Here is a 21,727-nt window from a genome sequence, read left to right as displayed (position 1 = left end):
GTGATGGGATTTAAATATTTCATAAGATCAAATTTTTAGTTGTATGTGGACAAAGAGTATCGTTTTTAAGTAGTTATAATTTCCCTGTTAAATGTATTTAATTCCAATGGGTCTGGCAAAGCTTTCCAATTTAGTGAAATTTAATTGTTTAAAATTTCTCCTCTTACTCATTCTAACTGAAAAGAGATATAATTGTTCCTTTCTGTCAAATAAAAATTGAAATTTGAATTTAATGGCGCTGGCACACCTTTGAGTGAATTTAAATCAAATGAAATTTTACCTCTTACTCTTTCAAAGTAAAATCAGATATAGGTGTCTCTTTCTGCCAAATGAAATTTGAAATTCCAATTGAAATTGAAATTTCAATTTCAGTTTTCATTTCACAGAAAGAGACACATATATTTTATTTCGCTTTGAAAGAGTAAGAGGTAAAATTTCAATCGGTTGAAATTCACCCAATTGAAAAGGTGTGTCAGCGCCATAAAATTCAATTTTCATTTTACAGAAAGAAACAATAATTTCTGATTTTAAATTGAAAAAGTATAATAGGTAAAATTTCAATCGATTGAATTTCACTAAATTTAGTAGATCTGCCAGCATCATAAAGAACTATATCTATGTGTATTTATTCTTATTCATTTTGATGAAATATTTTAGTCCGATAGCGTCTTCTCATTGATTAGAACCTGTAAACATTCAAAATGTTCAATGTTTTAGCATATCAGAGAACACGATAACAGTTTAATATTTATGAAAATTAATCTTTATGCCCTCGGCACACCTTTTAGGTCAGTAAAATTTCATAAAGTCAAAATTTACATTCATTTCTTAAAGCTTTACATATGTCTATCCTACTCTTTCGCACTCTTCTTCTTATTCTGAACATCACACTAAATTTAGTTCAGTCCAATTTTGAGACCGAAATAGTAGGATAGACTTACTGTGTTATCACACTTGCACATTAAAATTTTAATATGATTCACATTAATTGTCGCTGGTGGGAGTCCAAATGTGTAATTTGTGTGTTTGAATCATTTTATATTCAAAATTTGATCTATTTGTTGATAAAAAGGTAGACTTGGCCCACAAAATTTGATATAAATTGATTTATAGCATTAATGCGAAAAATTAATGAGATTTTCTCTTTAATTTTTTAATGTGAAAAATATTTATGCTTTAGGTAAATTTAAACTTATTTTTGCAGGCCAAGTCCACTTCTTTATCAATAAATAGAAAAACCCCAAATATTAAGTGACTCAAAGACACAAATAACATATTTGGACGCTCACAAGGGACAATTAATGTGAATCACATTAAAATTTTAATGTGCAAGTGTGATAACGCCGTTATGCACATCTTTTGAGACAGAAAGAGAAGTGAATTTTTACTTAATGAAATTTTCCTGATCTAAAAGATGTGTCGGAGCCGTTATTAATAATTTCCGGGTTTTAAATAAATTCCTATTAGGAAAATAAATAAATTCCGACGTATAATAATATTCATTTGGAAACATGTTTTCGAAATTGCCCATAACAGTGATCGAGATGACTAGCTTCAGATATCTCTCATTATCATTGAAATGTCAAAAAGATGTTTACAAAAGTTATTGTACGCTAAACATAATGCCCAACGCACAATAACTTTTGTTTAGTAAACATGTTTTTGACATTTCAATGAGAGTGAGTGAGATCTAGATCTAGTTATCTTGCTCTCTCTCATAGCAAATTTTGAAAACATGTTTACATACAAAAATTATTGTGCGCTGGGCATAATGCCCAACGCAAAATAACCTTTGTTTTGTAAATATTTTATTGATATTGCCAATGATATTGAATGAAATGTAGTTCTAGTCATCTCGATTTCCCTTATGGAAAATTTTAAAAACAAGTATACAAACAAAAGTTATTGTGCGTTTGGTATAACACATTGCTTTAATAAAAATTCACACTAATGTTTTTTCAATGCAAAATGTGTTGAAAATGTCAGAAACAAAGTTTCTTAAAACGCGATTAAAAGGAGATTATTTTTAATCTTCGTTTTAATATTTTTTTCGAAATTCCTAAGAAATTTTGCTTTAAAAAAGCTCAAACAAAAATTTTTCTACTTAAGAAGAAAAGGTCGGAATCGAAGGTCAATCAAAAATCGTCAAACGGAGATGCTTCATACATAGAAAAAAATATTTTGTAAATATGTTCGTAAATGTTTGTGAATTCATATGGGGGAATTACGAAATGCTCGTGATTCGTATAACCCACAAACAAGTTCGTAAAAGTTTGTGCCTTTTTCACAAACATTGTTCGTAACATGAGCACTTGACGAGCATTTTTTGTACAAAAAATGTTCGTAAAATTTTGTCATTTGTTCGTAAATTTTTATTTATCTGATGAATATTTTACGAACATTTTTTCAAGTGCTCATGTTACGAACAATGTTTGCGAAAAAAGTACAAACTTTTACGAACTTGTTTGTGGGTTATACGATTCACGAGCATTTCGTAACTCCCCCATACGAATTCACAAATATTTACGAACATTTTACAAAATATTTTTTCTGTGTAGGATTTAAGCATTATGCACATTTAATTAAACATTTATTGTTATATTGCAAAACACAAGCCGACGTAATATAGTTAACGAGGTGGAAATTCTGGAAATCGTCGGGAAAATACAATTCACTCAGGGAAACTTATCAACTTTTTCCAGAGCTTTCGATTCGGTTTCCAAGCCTTCATCAGTGGGTGGAGCAAAAGAAAATAGCCATTCTTTATTCATCCATTCGGTATATAAATTTTTTCTCTAACACTGACTCAAGTCTTTCAAATGTTCTCTGAGAATCGTTCATTAATTGGGTCAGGATGTTCACAGGGCACGTAGAGGGAATGGGGGCACTATTTTACAATTTTCTAATATAATATTTCTCCAACACCGTTTTTCACAATCTTCTTTCTTCGACTTCTTCGAGTCCAGTAGCTTATCTTTGTCTGCACTGATCTCTTTAACAGTCCAGCGGTTAAACAACGGTTTATCTATTTGAGTTTTTTGTGCGTTGGCAGTTTAAATTTGTTTCTGGTTTTTCATTTCTCCTTCTGGAAAATATTCTGCTATAGAATATTTTAATCTCATACCATTGATTGGTTAGAGCTTTACATCATTAAAAGCTTCAGCCAATCAGAAAACTCGATGGGAATAAAACATTTTTATAGGTTTGAATATTTTGTTACAACTGACTAATGCTTAAAATCAGATTTTTAAAAATGTTTTTATAAAAAAATTGCAGTTGTGCTTTTGACGAGTGCCACATTTTAATAAAAGCTTTTTATAAAAGATAATGAGAAAAGTAGTCTCGTCTTTCGCCACGATTGACAATTCCAAAAGCATACAGTAAAAAATGAAAGTCTAAAATATTATGTTTAATAAATCGGTTAGATCGTAGGCTGTTTGGTATCAAAAAACGATTTATTGATAAGGATTCCAGGATTTTTTTTCTAAAACAAAAAAAAACATTTTTTTTCTGCATTTATCCTTTAATGCTTGAATAAGATTGTGCTACTCAAGAACTAACTTGAAAAACATTATGGTATCTGTTAAACAAATACCTTTACACACTAAGAGCAATTTTTGTAAAACACAAAGTTTTTTTCAAAGAAAATGGTTCCAATGTGTAGAGACCATAAAGGGTGAAAATATTCTGAGTCATTATTTCGCTAAATTATTAGAGTATTATATTATCCCTGAAGTTTTTCAGGGTCCTCAGGTAGGCATTAGGAGGGTTCTTTGAAGGTCCCAAGTTACTATCTTGAACCATTTGGTCTCTAGGTCTGGCAATAGCCGGTTAGATCCAACAGACAAGCACCGTGATGTCAAAAAGCTTGAAATGTCATTTGATGCCCAAATCTATCGATAAACCGGATGACATTTTGCCCCAAATGCTCAATTGAGAGAGAGTCTACTGTACCAGTTTTTCAACTAAAGAAAACAATTTTTAATTTCTAAATACGTTTTTAACAATTCTTTTATGATCTGCGCAGAATAACTTTTATAAACGTGAATTTAGAATTCCTTATGGCCTCTACACACTAGAGAAATTTATGTCCATATTGAAGGAAATTCCTTACGCTTATGTAGGAAAAAGTCTTCAATATAGACATAAAATTTCTCTAGTGTGTAGAGGCCATTACTCATTCTTATTAAAATGTCAAATGTTAAGATTTTTGAAATAAAATTCGACAAATTTTTGACAAATATTATACATCTGGGCCAATATCTGCGCACGACCATGAAGGAGCGATTTTCGATTTTTTGTGCGTTTAGAGATGGATTGGCCCCTATATAAATATTTTATTTTGTTATTTGCAAATGATGTTCAATGATTTAATTTGCTAATTGAATCGGGATCAAAAGGTTTGTAACGCTGTTCGTAAAAAGTTTGTCAGAAAGATGTCTTTCTCTATATTTGGCAAAACTTGTGCTTTGAAGAATATTTTTTTGATAAACTTTTGATCGCATCTTTTGAAACTCTGAGTATCCAAAAGGAGATTATGGATAGGGGAAAGCACGCTACTATCGCATGACTCAATCTTTCAACAACGATTTTTTTTCAATATGTTTATGTGAATGTAAACCATAATAATATTTTATTTTAATAGCTAGTCCACTGCCTCAAATTTATTGCAAAGAGCCATGGATCAAATGCATTAATCACATAGAAAAAAGAAAATGAGTTGTCCGAAGCTTGGAGCTGTCTGAACATAGCGCGTTTTTTCTCTAGCATATTCGGACGACTCAGGCTTCGGACAACTCTTTTTTTTCAATTCCCCCAAGAGATTTGAGCTGTGACACTTAAAGAAATTTGAGGCATTGGACTAGCTTATAAAATATTATTAATGTAATGGATCAAATTAATTAAAAATATTGAAAAAAAATAATTGTTCGTAGCTTATAAGTCATCCGAAAGCAGCGCGCTTTTATCTACTCATTTTTGAGTACCTAAGTTGATATGAAATAGAATTGGAATCTTGAGGGAAATATTTTGCTGGTAATTAATTTCTGTAAACCAGGCGATTGAGAAAATTGTAAAAATCTCAGAAGATTTTATGAGAAATCTTAGAAATTTTAGAAAACGTTAGGATAAGTGTGCCAAATTTCGGCATAGTTGCATGCAAGCGCCAAAGTCTCAAGTTTTAAATGTTAATATCTTTAATAGAAATTGATTTTTTTATTCCTTTTACTTAAGGAGTGTTGCTTAGACCCTTGTAGAAAGTTTATCGTCTTTATTTACTCTAAAATCATAATACATTTTAAAATGAATAAAAATATAGACATAGCTTTGGTGCCCTATTTCGGCCACCTTCATTCTCATAGTTACTTGCCCTTCGGGAATTATTCCAATGTCTTTTTCACGTCATCTCGTTTGGCGAAGCTACATTTTTTGTTATTCTTTTGCATTGTATAATCTCTAGAGTATGTAAAAACTAAAAATTCTTGGAAATTCGAGGAACAAAAAAGGTGGCCGCAATTGCAAGCTGGCCGGAATTTGGCACACTTACCCTACATAATTTCTTGCTAAGACAATATTTTCTGACTTCACAACGCACATAGTAGATTCGGAATCTTACCATGGGAACGTCTCTGAATGCACTCTCAATACCTTCTTTAAATGAAAATTACCCTAGCTGTAGGGTGGAGTCTACACTTATGGATGTTATACACACTTATGGACAACACAAAAATCTTAAGTTATTACATTAAACAGAATTTTAAAAGTCAAAAGAATTGTTAATTACATCATAAATTAATAATTTTATAACTTTTCAAAATCTGTTTTACGTAAGAACTTAAGATTTTTGCACGCTGTCCTTAAGTGTATAACATCCATAAGTGTACACTCCACCCTACTAGGATTACGGTTTCTCGAAGGACAAACAAGTAACAGACAAACGAGTAATTAAGGACTAGTTGTTCAATTTTATGACCTTTATGGACTCTGCACACTAGAGAAATTTATGTCCATATTGAAGCGAATTCCCTACACTTGTGTAGAGGAAACTTTTCAATATGGACATAAATTTCTCTACTGTGTAGAGGACATTACTCACTAGAGAAATTTATGTCCATATTGGAGCAAATTTCCTATGCTTTTGTAGAAAAAAATGGGCAAATATGGACATACACAGTATTAAACAGTAATGGCATTTCAATAAGGGGAAAGAAATCAGCCAATTAGAAACAAGGAACATGCAGCTATCTTGGAAATAATCATTTCCCATTGGTTAATATCTATTTGACCTTGAAATGACTTTGAATTATCCCAAGTGTAATGGTTATTTTTGAAAAAAAGACAATGCCTTTAAACTATATTTTTTAGCCCTTTTAGCCTTTATATTGATTTGTTAGTAGCATGCAAGAGTTTTAAATAATTTTTGAGATATATTTTATCTTATTTCTAATAGCACCCTATATTGATTTTTCTTTACAAAATGATTTAACTTTCTATCTTTTAAGAATTTGTATTTTGTTTGCAACCTGAAAACAATTATATACAAGAGAGACTCGCAGGATTCTAATGAATTCTGTTGGGGTCTTTCTGAATTTGATTTGCTGTGAGAAGTAGTGCATTTTTTTTTGCTCTTTTTGGGTGCTTTATTGATGATGGAATCTGGTATTAACGAGGTCCGTGTGACATCTTCTGTCTTCTTTTTTTGCAGATGCAAAAAGAGCTTTGCAGGAACAGCTGCAGAAGGTGTCTAAGCCAGCAGCAGCAGCAGCAGCAGCAGTGACGACAGCTGTGGCTACGTCTGTTGTCACAGCACCGCCCAAAGTGGCAACAAAGAATCACCCAAGGATAAAGTACTCGATGAAACAGCCAGTTCCGGTGGCATTGCATAAGACACTCAATAAATTTGAATTGCTGAACTTTTCGCTATCGCGCAAGTATGGGAAGCAATTTGGTGAGGCGGCATCGGTAGTAAGTACAACACCAAATATTGGGGTGACTGCTAGTTCTGGTAATACGACATTTACCAATACACCGAGTGTTGGTGGGGGTGGATCGACATTGAGTGTGATCGAGACTGAAATTGCCAAAGTACCCGCCTCAATAATTATTGCACCAAATTCCAATAAATCATCGACGATCAATGAGGATCTCCAGTCAAGTATCATGGGGGATTTGTCAAATTATGAAATTGACGATATTGAATTGCCCGATGGTACACAAATGGTCTTCTCAGATTCCACCGATAGCATGGATCGCGAACAGACCCGTGCTGACTCAAATTATGAGAGTCGCTCGGCCGATGATACCAAATTTGCATTCATTGAGGGACGCTCCCTGCAAAACTATGAATTTTCCCAAAGTGACTCCAATGATGATGTTGGACGACAGTATATCTGTCGTCACTGTGGCAAGAAATACAGGTGGAAGTCCACACTGCGTCGCCATGAGAATGTAGAGTGTGGCGGCAAGGAGCCGATGCATCAATGTCCACACTGTGCCTACAGGGCGAAACAGAGGGGCAATCTGGGTGTTCATATACGGAAACATCATGCGGATATGCCACAGTTGGAGACACGACGAAAGCATAGATCGATGTAGAAGAGTGTTTTGTGGGTGTATGCTTCGCTGTAGAAATTATGGCACTCTCATCCTTATATTTTGTACTTGATGATTTTCATCTCTATACTCCTTTTGTCCTTCCCCTAAACTTTATTTCATAACAAATGAAAGGAAAAAAGAAAAGTTACAAAAAAAAAACAAAAAATTTTAATGTCTAAGAAACATACAATTCTCTTTAGAAAGTAGCTTTATTTTTGTCGCATTGAATTTAATATACAAAGAATGAATAATTTTCTCAATACATTTATTTTCAGTGGGACTTCGTCAAAAAAGGCTATCGACTTGGATTTATTCAAATACTCCGCAATTTCTTATGGGGTTCGCACAGATTCTTCTGTTTTGTAAACATGTTTTTGAGATTTCACATGAGAGGGAGCGAGATGACTAGAAAAGATCTCGCTCACTCCTTATGAATTGTCAAAAATATATTTACAAAACAAATCAGTGTTTACAAAACACTGTGAAAGTCTTAATGAGGTTTTCACAGTTCATTCTGTTTTGTAAACATACTTTTGAAACTACGGAAGTAAAGCCATCAGATTCCTAGAGCTACTTCCTGCTGATACACAGCGCACAATAACTTTTGTTTTGAAAACAGGTTTTCAAAATTTCCCTATAAGACTGAGCGAGATGACTAGATCTAGTTCTCACTCACTCTCTTTGAAATTTCAAAGACATGTTTACAGAACAAAAGTTATTGTGTGCTAGGCATAATACCCAACGCACAATAACTTTTGTTTTATAAACATGTTTTCAAAATTTCCTATAAAAGAGAGCGAGATGACTAGATCTATGTTTCATTCACTCTCACAGGAAAATTTTGAAGACAAGTTTACAAATGTTATTGTGCGTTGGGCATAACTCTCTTTGAATTAAAAAAAAATGTTTACAATCAAGTCATTTGTCTGTTTTGTAAACAATTTTTGATATTTCATACGAGAGGGAGCGAGATCACTCGAAAATATCTCGCTCACTCCTAATGAATTGTCAAAAATATATTTACAAAACAAATCAGTGTTTACAAAACACTGTGAAAGTCACAATGAGGTTTTCACAGTTCATTCTGTTTTGTAAACATACTTTTGAAACTATGGAAGTAAAGCCATCAGATTCCTAGAGCTCTACTTCCTGCTGATACCCAGCGCACAATAAGAGTATGCGAGATGAATAGATCTAAAGCTCACTCACTCTCATTGATATGTCAAAACATATTTACAAAATAAAAGTTATGCCCGACGCACAATAATTTTTGTTTGTAAACATGTTTTCAAGATTTTTTGTAAGAGTGAGCGAGACGATTATATCTAGATCTCACTCACTCTCTTTAAAATTCCAAAGACATGTTTACAGAACAAAAGTTATTGTGTGCTAGGCATAACTCTCTTTGAAATAAAAAAAAATGTTTACAATCAAGTCATTTGTCTGTTTTGTAAACAAATTTTTGATATTTCATACGAGAGCACTGAGAAAAAAGGGGTGCGATTAACTTCATTTCCTCGTAACTTTAATACTTTTTAGATGTAAAAATATATCAACATTTTTTAATGTAAATTTTACACCTTTTTAAGGGTAAAATTAACGTGAAAAAGGGTAATTTTAACCCATAATACACCAAAAAACATAATATTTACACCGACTTCGGATCAATTATGCAGGGTAAAATTAACATTTCCGGAATGTTATTTTATTTTTTTCGGATTTCTCTCAGTGAGGGAGCGAGGTGACTAGAAAATATCTCGCTTACTTATCAATAATTCACAAAAACATATTAATGTTTAGAAAGGGCACTCAATCACTGAGAGAAATCCGAAAAAGTTAAAATAACATTCCGGAAATGTTTATTTTACCCTGCAGTTTTGATCCGAAATCTGTGTAAATATTATGCTTTTTAGGTGCATTGGGGGTTAAAGTTACCTTTTTTCATTTCAATTTTACCCTTGAAAAGGTGTAAAATTAACATTAAAAATGTTGATATATTTTTAAACCTAAAAAGTGTTAAAGTTATGAGGAAAAAAAGTTAATCACACCCCCGTTTTTTTCTCAATGATGGGTCAAGTGGTAGAGCACTCGCTCTATGATGCAAGTGTTCCGGGTTCGAATCCTCTTTAGGTCACCAGGATTTTTTCTGGCGTTAAAGGTGTTCAGATTACATCCAGTGAACTTCAATGCACTTGACTCCACGGGCATGGGACTGACAACCACATCCCGTACAAGAAAAAATGATAATCCATGTCTAGAAATCCCCTTGCGGGAAGGCTTTGTTCCTTCATGGAATGTTGTGCCAGCAATATTATTATTATTATTAATGTTTACAAATCACTGTGCAACTCATATTGAAGTTCGCACAGTTAATTCTGGTTTGTAATCATACTTTTCAAACTTCGTATGTGAAGACATCAGACTCCTATTCTAAAAATCACTTTTGGCAAATTAACACGAAAATTTGTCAAATTTAAGGTCAACTGGATCTTGTTAAAAAGTTATCAAAAGGATGATTTTCTATGTAAAATCTAAGAAAAAGTTTTGTCAAATTGGTAAACAACAAAATTTTCATAAGATCCTTATGTCCGCTTAACAAATTTTTGCGGAATAGAGCTTTTTTCTGCTTACTCTCCTTGACTTTTCCAAAACATATTTACAAAACTAGTCCTTTTGTACACCTCATGGGGTTTGCACAGTTTCATCTGTTTTGGGAACATGTTTTTCAAATGTCGTATAATGCCCAACGCACAATAACTTTTATTTAGTAATAATGTTTTTGACATTTTAATGAGAGTGAGTGAGATTAAGATCTAGTCATCTTGCTCATTCTCATGGGAAATTTTCAAAACATGTTTACAAACAAAAGTTACTGTGCACTGCTCATAACAGTACACGATATGCTTGGAGCTATTTTTCGTTTACTTTCCTTAAAATGCTTAACACGTGATTGCAAAACTAATTTTACTGTGTAGCTGTATGCCCTACGCGTAATAACTTTTATTTTGTAAACATGTTTTCAGAATTTTCTATAAGATTGAAAGAGATGACTAGATCTAGATCTCACTCACACTGAAATGTCAAAAATATGTTTACAATAAAAGAGCGATTGAGCGTTGGTCATTATGAGGTTCATACAGTGTCTTTTGTTTTGTAAACATGGTATTAAAGCTTAGTGTGTGAAATTTAAGAGCGAAATCACTACAGCTATATTTTATTTATCCACCTTATTTTCAAAAAAAAAAAAAACAAAACATTTTGTGCAGCTCTAGAGTTCGCACAATTTGTTCCATTTTGCAAAAATGTTTATAAAATTCCTGATGTGAATAACAAGTCTTAACATTAATATGATTGCTATTATTCAGTCCAGAGGCTGTTTTAAGAGTAAGGTTAATGATATCTTAATCTCAAAATAGAACTTTGAATCTAAGAACGTTAAAGTACATAAATTTTCACTTATGCATTAACTTTTGCTTAACAGCACTGTATTTCAACTGTAAAAACTTAGCAAATTTTAACTTGATTGAGGTTAGAATTTGTTGACAACTTTTGTGACGGAACTAATCACTTAGAAAAAAACTGAGGTGCGATTAACTTTTTTTTCCTCATAACTGACACTTTTTAGGTGTAAAAATATATCAACATTTTTTAATGTTAATTTTACACCTGTTTTGAGGGTCAAAATAACATGAAAAAGGGTAACTTTAACCCCTAATACACCTAATAAGGGTAATATTTACACCGATTTCGGATCAATACTGCAGGGTAAAATAAACATTTCCGGAATGTTATTTTAACTTTTTCGGATTTCTCTCAGTGATAGAATGCTCATCCTGTTATTCCAGAGTTTTATTAAATCTTTAAAAAATGTTCAGAAGAAAAGTCTCCCCTTTTCAGAAAAACGAACATATTTTTTTTTAGTACTTTACTGTTCTCAAGTGTTTCTTTATTACTCACTTTTCTTAGTGATGGTTCCTGTTTTGACTGCTTTTCCCAGTCCTTGCCGTGTTCTAAAAACACCACACAGTCATGACAGGAACCAACACAATGAAAGTCGGTTATGTTGAAGCATTCGAGAACAGTGAAATGCTAAAAAGTATGTTAATTTTTCTGAAAAGGAACACCTTTTTCCTGAACATTTTCTTTAGCACTTAACTGTTCTGAAGTGCTTCTGCATTATCGACTTTTCTTAGTGATGGTATCTGTTTTGACCGTTTTTCCCAGGCCTCGTAGTATTCTAAAAACACCAAACAGTCGTGATAGGGACTCGAACTCACGACTTTGAGAGTCGAGTCAGAGATCTCATCCACCCAAGACTAACGGTCTTGCCTGTTGCGCCATTGGGATCCCCATTATTCCAGAGTTGAGGGGTCTTAAATTACCATATTTCTTAGGGAAAAATAATAATAAAGCGGATTATCGTCGGTTGCATCGATCGCTGTCGTATCTTCATTTCTTTTCTGTCAATATTTCACGCAAAAGCCGACGTCTGTGTTGTACCTTGCACCAAATGCAGATACAAAACAAATGCAGATACGAAAACGGTTGATGCAACCGACGATATCTCAAAGAGGAACGTTCCTCTAACGAGATTTTTCTACATTTATTATTGTATTTTTATATAGGTTTGGGATTAAGTGCAGTGAATCCAACTGGATGCCATTTGAATACCTTTATGTTAGAAAATTCTGATACCCTTTAAGAGAATTTGAACCCGGTACAATTGCAATACAGAGTGTGAGCTCTACTAAACCCGTTTGTGCGCACTTTAGAGAATGGAATTAATAATTCCATTCCTTTACGAAAGAAATAATATATTCGATTGAAATCTGCCTAACGAAAAAGTAAAAAAAACTTCTTAGTATTTTTTTTTACCTAAAATTAATTTTAAATATAACCTCAAAAACGTCAAAATAGCTGTATAAAATACTGGGAAACATTAAGAAACTTGTTTTTTTATTCTGCTTATATTTAAAAGTCAAATAAAGCAATTTAGCTCAGGATAAAAAGCAAGTATTTTAAACCCTAGAAACTTTACAAACTCTAACCTCAAATATGTAGTTTGAGGTTAGAGTTATGGACAGTTTCTATGGTTAGTATTGACGACTTGAAACAGAGTTTTGCATTTAAAACTTAATTGACACCTTTAGTTTTTTTTTTTTTTTTTTTAAAGATTTTAGGTTGAGATTTATTAAATTTTAAATGCAAAATTATGTTTTGATTCTCAAAATATTTACTACAAATTAACATTTTTTTCAATTTTTTTTGAGCAAAGGAGAAGTTTAGTTTTTGTTTCTCTCTTTTATTAAATTATTATTTTGGTTTTTTTTTGGAAACGTATGTTTGACATTTCAGCAAGAGTGAGTGAGACATAGCTATAGTCATCTCGCTCACTCTCATAGACAATTTCGAAAACTTGCTTACAAAACAAAAGTTATTGTAAAAGCGACATAATGCCGTGTGTATTGTAACTTTTATTTTGTAATCATGTTTTTATTTATGAACAGACAAACACTTAAAAAATTCAAGATTTTGCAAGAGAGTAAGGCAACTTGATGGATTTTGGGACCCCAGGGAAAGCTCTTGAAACCCCATTTCTGACACCAGTGTTCATATTTTAGGTTATGGTGTAAATTCTGCAAAAAAACCACTGAATGTATTCAGTAAGTCTGATCAAAATGACTAGGTTGAATAAAATTTCAGCTCCAATGGCCATTTTTTTTTCGAAGTTCCACTATTGTAGGACTTATTTAAAAGCTCTTTTAAGACTCTTTGTCTCATTTGCCAATAATTATCTAAACAAGAAAAATTATAATTCAGTTTATTGCTGTAATTAGTATCTAAGTATTTCGTCCTTTCTAGCAATTTACACAAACCTCTTTTCTAGCATCAATTTATAAATCTTTTTGTCAAGGAAGTAGTTTTTTCTTCAACAACAAAAAAAAGAAAGTTCCAGTCCTTTTAGAAAGAAACAATAATAATAATTTTATTTTCAATGAAAAAAAACCTCCACAACATAGAAGCCTATAGTTTTCAATAGATTTTTAAGGCATTATTGCATGTAGTGATTTAGGAGACAGAAAAGATTTTCTTGGTAATAAAATTTTGCATACAAATTTTAAAAGAATTTATAATTACATGCTTAATATTTGTTTTTAAATAATGCAGATAGTTTTTAATTTTCACAACAATCTCTAATGGAGTTTTTTTTCTAGGCGTTTTAAGTACACAAAGTCTTAATCATTTATCACGTAGGATTTCTTTTTAGGTGTTTCATTTTCAATGAAAACAGTCAATACAATAAATTCTCTTTTGTTTTTTTTTCTTGTGGACTTGAAGAGAGAATTATGCAACTATTTAATTTTTTTTAATAAAAATCTTACTATTATATCATTAACACTTATTTTAGTGAGTAATATTAGTGTTTAGTAATTTTTTTTTTCAAATTGACTCTACTGAATGCGAAAAGTGAGAAATATAACTTTTTACTAACTTCATAAAGATACAAAAAAAAATCACTTTCATTATATCAAAGAAAAAAATTCATATTTTAATGAAAAAAACAAGATTAGTTTGTAAGCAAAGATAAAAATAAAAATTGCCTAGAATTTAAGGAAAATATAGATTTTAAGAGAACAAAAAATTGAATTTTGAAAGTATGATTCAAAATATAATATAAACAATATATATTATAACTCAATATAATGAATGTTGAATAAACTTTTTGAACAAAAAAAAGAGAAACAAATGGGATTGATCATAAGGCATTGTTTTAATTTTTACTCATTCTTTTGCTTTCTATTTTTATCTTTCGCAGGACCCGGGAAAGGATGGCGAGATTTTTTGTTAAGAGGGATCTTTTAAATATTTTTACTAATATTTTTAACTATTTTTAGGTCGCCGATGGATTTTTCGTCGAAGCTTTGGAAGGCAGAAGAGATGAGTTATGGTGCTGTTCCAGTGAGAAATGAACATGTTCTTTTTAGTACTCTACTGTTCTTAAGTGCTTCTGCATTATCGACTTTTCTTTATGTTGGTTCCTGCCTCGACTGTTTTCTCCAGTTCTCGCCGTGTCCTAAAACCACCAAACAGTCGTGACAGGAACCAACACGAGGAAAAGTCGACTATGTAGAAACACTTAAGAACAGTAAAGTGTTAAAAAAGTGTTCAGGAAAAAGAACTCCCCTTTTCAAAAATAAAATGAACGTGTTTTTTTAGTACTTTACTGTTCTTAAATGCTTCTGCATTATCGACTTTTCTTTATGTTGGTGACTGTCTCAACTGTTTTCTCCAGTCCTCGCCGTGTTCTAAAAACCACCAAAACAATCGTGATATGAACCAATACAAAGAAAAGTCAATAATGTAGAAGCACTTACGAACAGTAAAGTGGTCAAAAAATGTTCAAGAGGAAGGTCTTCCCATTTCAGAAAAAATTACATTTTTTTTAGCACTTGAGTTTTCTCAGGTGCTTCTGTATTATCGACCTTTCTTTGCATTTCGTTTCTGTCTCAGCTGTTTTCTCCAGTCACCATCGCATTCTAGAACTACTAAGCAGTCGTGGCAGGAACCAATCCAAAAAAAAAGTCGGTTATGTTGAAGTATTCGAGAACAGTGAAGTGCTAAAAATCACGTTAATTCTTCTGAAAAGGGAACACCTTTCTCCTGAATATTTTCTTTAGTACTTTACTGCTCTCTGTTCTCAAGTGCTTCTGCATTATCGACTTTTCTTAGTGATGGTATCTGTTTTGACCGTTTTTCCGAGTCCTCGTAGTGTTCTAAAAACACCAAACAGTCGTGACAGGAACCAACACAATGAAAGTCGGTTATGTTGAAGTATTCGAGAACAGTGAAGTGCTAAAAAGCACGCTAATTTTTCTGAAAAGGGAACACCTTTCTCCTGAAGATTTTCTTTAGAATTTTACTGTTCTCAAGTGCTTCTGCATTATCGACTTTTCTAAGTGATGGTATCTGTTTTGACCGTTATTCCCAGCCCTCGTCGTGTTCTAAAAACACCAAACAGTCGTGATAGGAACCAACGCAAAGAAAAGTCGATAATGTAGAAGCTCTTGAGAACAGTAAAGTACTAAAAAAACACGTTCATTTTTTTTTTGAAAAGAGGAGTCTTTTCCTGAACATTTTTTTAACACTACTGTTCTTAAGTGCTTCTACATAGTTGACTTTTCCTCGTGTTGGTTTCTGTCATGACTGATTGGCGTTTTTAGAACACGACGAAGACTAGGGAAAATAGTCGAGGCAGGAACCAACGCAAAGTCGATAATGCAGAATCACTTGAGAACAGTAAAGTACTAAAAAAATATGTAAATTTGAATTGAAATAGCACCATTAGTCCATTCCTTGATCATCTGTAAGTATCTAGGATGTTTTTTCTTCATCTTACTAACATATTTCTCTTTTTAGGTCGACTCCAAATTGGACGAAAGGAAGTTTCTGTTTTTGAAAAAAGGGAAAATGTGGAATTTGACTCTGAAGGATCAGGAAAAAAGAAAGGAAATAATCACTTAAGCGATCGACCAAGGAGATTTTAGTGAAAATGATGAAGATGATGAAGATCTTTCGGTAATTAACAAAAAACGTTCCTAATTTTGTGAATGAATAATTTTTGTGTGTTCAAAACGTTTTTTTTTTGTTAAAGATGGAATTGTTTATCATTTAGATTTGGACCAAACAAAAAAATCCGTATTACATTCCCACATTTTATTTGTTGTTTTTTTTTTGATTAAAAAAAAACGAACAAACCCAAATTCCCAAATACCGATCATCATGATCACACCAACAGTATTAACAAAAAAGACAACAAACACCAATTGGTTTATCTCTTGCTGAAAGAAGGAATTTTACCCCAAAAGAATAAAAATGTACTGGCTTTTAATATTTTTTTGTTGTATACTGAAATACATTTTTTACTTGAGTGTCGTATTATTTATTTTGCATCTTTTAGTTTAAAATAATTTATTTTTCTATTTCTTTCAACCCCATTTTTAGTTAATTTCACTATCCAAAATGCTTGTTTTTAGCCTATCTAGGGGAAGGGTTTCAGGCTTCGCACACACTATGGCTTCAAACACTATACTTTTTCCATATTTGTTTAATGAATCTGACATTTTTTCGGGAAATATGTGACTTAAGATCAGATTTATCAAAGGAATGTGGGAAAAATATGAAGTGTTCGAAGCCAGAGTGTGTGCGAAGCCTGAAAGTCTTCCCCTACAGTTTTTTTCTTCTCGATTTTTAGTTTTTTTGCTTGCCTTCTCTACTAATTCCTCTCTTCAATGTAATATCGCTTGATTATCGATCCTAGTATTTTTTTTTCACTTTGGATTTATAGTATATAATTTTATTTATTTGTGTAAAATATTTTTTTTCTAAAATGTATTTTATTTTTGTTGATTAATGGTTTTTTTTCTTTATTTTTTTCCTCTCTGTGTTTTATCCCTCGCACGAAAAACCAAAAAAAAACAATACAATCATACGAAAAATACACACAAAACAATCCCGTGTTGAAAAACAAATGAAAAATTGCCAAAATAAAGCATCAGCTGAAGATTTAAGCATCACAAGGATAGCTGGATTGACGTGGGATCAGTGGAATGCGAGATTGGCAATGCCGCTGGTGACTCAGCTGAGAGAGGGTGTCCATCCTCTTGTTTTTCCCACGGATTTATCAGTTAATCAGGATGGAGCTAACAAGGGTGACCTCAATCCGGGCTTCTCATGTCCCGATTGTGGGCGTCTGTATAAGCTCAAGTCATCCCTGAGGAATCATCAGAAATGGGAGTGTGGCAAAGAGCCACAGTTTCAGTGTCCCTTCTGTGTCTATCGCGCCAAGCAGAAGATGCACATTGGTCGACACATGGAACGAATGCACAAGGAGAAGTTTATAAAGTTGGAACACGATAAAGACATGAAACTCGAAGAGGGGAGTGATTTAACCTCACACAACAATACTATCTGATAGGGGAGATTCAATTGGGTCTCTGGGTAAATAAGCCACGCCCATCAAAAAAGGGGGCGTGACTTAAAAAAACAGTGAAATCAATGTCTTACAAAAAAAGACAAAACACTCATGAAGCATTCCACAAAAAAAATTTTTGATAAAATTGAAAAATTGAAAAAAGTTTTTATTATAAATGAATTACGATTACGGTGCATTTTATATATATTTTATTAGATCTATTTTTTTTTTTGAAGTAAGGATATAAAATGAAATTTATATGTATTTTTTTTTTGTTCTCGAACTCATGACGATATATAAAAGACCATGCTAGGATTATGATAAACGACGAGTGGAATATTTGCATCTTTTCCCCCTAATTTTTTTATTACTGTAGATATTTAAGAAAGTGATATATTTTAGGTAGGAGAAAAAAAAACAAGGTGAGAAACAGATAAAATATGGCAAGAAAATCAAGAGCAATGTTTTTAAAAAAAAATCAAATGATTTTGTTGAAAAACGATTTTTATGAAAAGATGCAAAAGAATTATTGAAAAAAAATAGAGTGATTTTAATGAAGTTTAGGAGAGATATTTTTTAAGTGAAAAAAATACTATCATTGTAACTACATATACACATTTTTTATACATTATCTTATGGTAGAATTTTACTGTATAGTTTTCCTCTTTTTCCATTCAGTCAATTTTTTTTAAATAAATAAATAAATACACTTCAATAAGTTTACTCATAGGTCATAAATAAATAAATAAATAAAAACACTGAGAAAAAGCAAAATAGAACAAAAAAGGAAATAATTGCATTTACATCAAGATCACAATTCACACAAACACACACACCGCATAGTATTGAACAGAGAATTAATTATTTTTCATTTTTCTATACAGACTAAAAAAACAAAACAAACAAAAAAAAACATTAAACATGAGAAAAGACTTGTTACCGCAAATCGCGATAATTTGCAGCATTTTAATTTTGTCAATTTTGTGTTGTTGTAAAACAGACTTTTAAAAAAAGGGAAATAGTAACTTATGAAATTTTTTTTTAAACAGTTAAAATAGTAACAACAATTTACCTCAACGAAGAAAGATGAAAAACTACAATAGATTCCTACCACGTGCCTTTTTTTCTTTATATATTTATAATTTTTTAAATATATATTGAATATTATTGTTTGATGAGCGATAAAAAAAACATGGAGTTTTGTAAATTATGAATTTTTTTTTAAACTAAGAATAATCATATTTTTTAAGATTACATGTTGCTTCAATTTTTTTTTGATAATGCAAGCAAAAATTTCAGACTTGAAGGAGAGAAAAAAAATAGAGTAGATCAGTAGGAATTAGTTTATAGGGAAAACAGAGAGATCACATTTTATTATGAGCAATACACTCAATTATAGGGCACGTACAATTCATTTTGTTTTGAAAATAGGTCGTCTAAATTGTGTGAGCGAGATAGGTGGAGTACGTCTTGCTCATTCTTATTGAAGTGTCAAAGGAATGTTTACAAAACAAAAGTGATTTTGCGTAATGCCCAGCGCACAATGACTTTTGTTTTGTAAACATGTTTTCAAAATTTCCTACGAGAGAGAGCGAGATGACTAGTTCTCTGTTTCTTTCACTCTCATTGAAATATCTAAAACATGTTTGCAAAACAGAAGTTATTGTGCGTTTGTAAACATGTTTTTTAAATTTCCCATGAGAGAGAGCGAGATGACTAGATATAGTTCTCACTCACTCTCATTGAAATGTCAAAAATATGTTTACTCAACAAAAGTTATTGTGCGTTGGGCATAACTCATTATTTCTTTTGTTTTGAAAATTGGTTTTCGAAATTGTGAGCGGGATGACTAGATAGGTCTCGTTTTTTCTTATTGAAGTGTCACAAAAATGTTTACAAAGCAAAAGCAATTTTGCGTAATAGCCGTCGCACAATAACTTTTGTTTTATAAACATGTTTTTGAGATTTCAGTGAGAGTGATTGAAATCTAGATCTATCGCGCTCACTCTCATTGGAAATTTTGTAAACATATTTACAAACAAAAGGTATTGTGCGTTGGTTATAACTTATAACTCATTATGAGGTTCACACAATTCACTTAATTTTGCAAATATATTTTCGAAACTGCAAGCGAGATTACAAAAATAAATCTCATTCTTACTGGCCTGTCAAACAAATGTTTACAAAACAAGGGTAATTTTGGGTAATTCCCAGCACACAATAACTTGTTTGAAATGTCAAAAACATGTTTAAAAACGAAAGTTATTGTGCGTTGGGCATAATAGGCAACGAATAATAACTTTTGTTTTGTAAACATGTTTTTGACAGTTCAATAAAAGTGAGTGAGATCTAGATCTAGTCATCTTACTCTTAGGAAGTTTAGAGAACATTCACAAAAGAAAACTCATTGTGTATTGTGCCTATCTCATTATGAGGTACTCACAATTTATTTTGTTTTGAAAATAGATCTTCGAAACTAGAAGCGAAATAACTAGAAAGGGTCTTGCTCATTTTTACAAGACTGTCAAACAAATGTTTACAAAATAGAGATTATTTTGTGTAACTTATTATAGTGCCCAACGCACAATAACTTTGTTTTTGTAAACATGATTTTAACATTTCAATAAGAAGGAGTGAGATTTAGCCAAAGTGATTGTGCGTTGGTCACTATGCACAATTCACTTTGTTTTGCAAATATATTTTCAAAACTGCAAGTCAGATGATTAGAAATCGATCTTGCTTGCTTCAACTAACCTTTCAAAATTATGTTTCCAAAATAAAGTCAATTTTTATGTAGCTTTTTATATGGTACGCAAAATTTACTTTGTTTTGCAAATATGTTTTGGAACTCTGATATCTGAGTGAGATAATTAAGAATAGATCTCGCTTAGAATAGATGTTTCCAAAACAGCATATAGGATTGCGTGAGATGACTAGACTTTGCTATCTTTAACTCTCACTGAAATGTCAAAAACATATTTACAAATAAAAGTTATTATGCCTTTTGCTTTATGAGGATTATGAGTTATGCCCAACGCCCAATAACTTGTTTGTAAACATATTTTGAAAATTCCCTTTAAGAGAGAAAGAGATGACTAGATCTCAGTACCACTCACTCTCATTGAAATGCCAAAAACATGTTTACAAAACAAAAGTTATTGTGCGTTGGGCATTATGGTCTCTAATCACTAGAGAAATTTATGTCCATATTTGCCAATTTTACCTATACAAGTGTAGGCAATTTGCTTCAATATTGACCTAATTTTCTCTAGGGTGTAGATACCATTACGCACAATTCACTTTGTTGTATAAATTTCTCTTGAATATTAAGTGTCTGAGGGAAATGTCATTTAGACATTCATCCAAGCTGAACTGTCACATATATCCCAACAAAGTTTTTGTTACTGATTTGATGTTGATAAATTCATAAAATATTTGATACTATGTTTACAACGCAAAAACTTGTGCTCTACGCATAATTTTTGTTTTGTAAACATGATTCCACATTTGGATATTTTTACTGAAGAAATAATAAATATAAGTTTATAGAACAAAACCTAAGGTGCATTGCTTATACTGGAGCACGCACCATTATTTTTGTTTAATAAATATATTTCTGGAATTATATGAGTGATGAGATAACTAGAGATATATTTCGATCACTCTAATTGCATTTACAATTAATGTTTACAAAACAAAACCAAGTGTCATTGACTATATTAGTATTTCAATTTTTGATTTTGTTTTGTAAACATGAAGTTAAAAAATTCAGCGAAACGTAGCGAAATCTATCTGTGATAGTCTTTCTCACTCATATTTATTCTTTTAAAAATATGTTTATAAAACAAAAAGAATTGTGCCTTGCCCATAATGAGCAATACAGAATTTTTTTTGTTTCTTAAACATCCATTTGACATTTCAGGTAGATTCAATTAGTAAATGGTGTAGTCATTTCGTTTACAATATCGTAAAAATTTTGACAAAATTTATTATACCCTATGTACAACTTTTATTTTGTAAACATTTTTTGACATTCCAGTGAGAGGGAAGGACTTGTAGATCTATTCATCTCGCTCACTCTTAAAGGAAGTTTCGAAAACATGTTTACAAAACAAAAGTACTTGTGCGTTGGGTATAATAATAGATACACGTAGAAGTGTT

The 21,727-nt window shown here is 31.8% G+C and overlaps 1 protein-coding gene across 15 annotated transcripts in view; it reads left to right on the top strand.

Annotated features, from left to right (window-relative positions):
- LOC129804580 (longitudinals lacking protein, isoforms F/I/K/T-like) overlaps nucleotides 1-21,727 on the top strand; it is a 150,251-nt gene that overhangs the window by 53,648 nt on the left and 74,876 nt on the right. For 9 of the 15 annotated variants that reach the window (XM_055852016.1, XM_055852011.1, XM_055852013.1 and 6 more), the window contains one exon: nucleotides 6,704-7,853. The exons of the other annotated variants lie outside the window; for them this stretch is intronic. In XM_055852016.1, the coding sequence (XP_055707991.1) occupies nucleotides 6,704-7,593 (890 nt within the window). In that variant the 3' untranslated portion in view covers nucleotides 7,594-7,853. Of the gene's footprint in view, nucleotides 1-6,703; nucleotides 7,854-21,727 lie in introns of those variants that run through there. 15 annotated transcript variants of the gene reach the window in all.

Source organism: Phlebotomus papatasi, chromosome 2, assembly GCF_024763615.1.
Source record: "Phlebotomus papatasi isolate M1 chromosome 2, Ppap_2.1, whole genome shotgun sequence".
Lineage (NCBI taxonomy): Eukaryota > Metazoa > Arthropoda > Insecta > Diptera > Psychodidae > Phlebotomus > Phlebotomus papatasi.
Note: the sequence above shows the minus strand (reverse complement) of the source record. Positions and strands in the feature narration are given on the sequence as shown.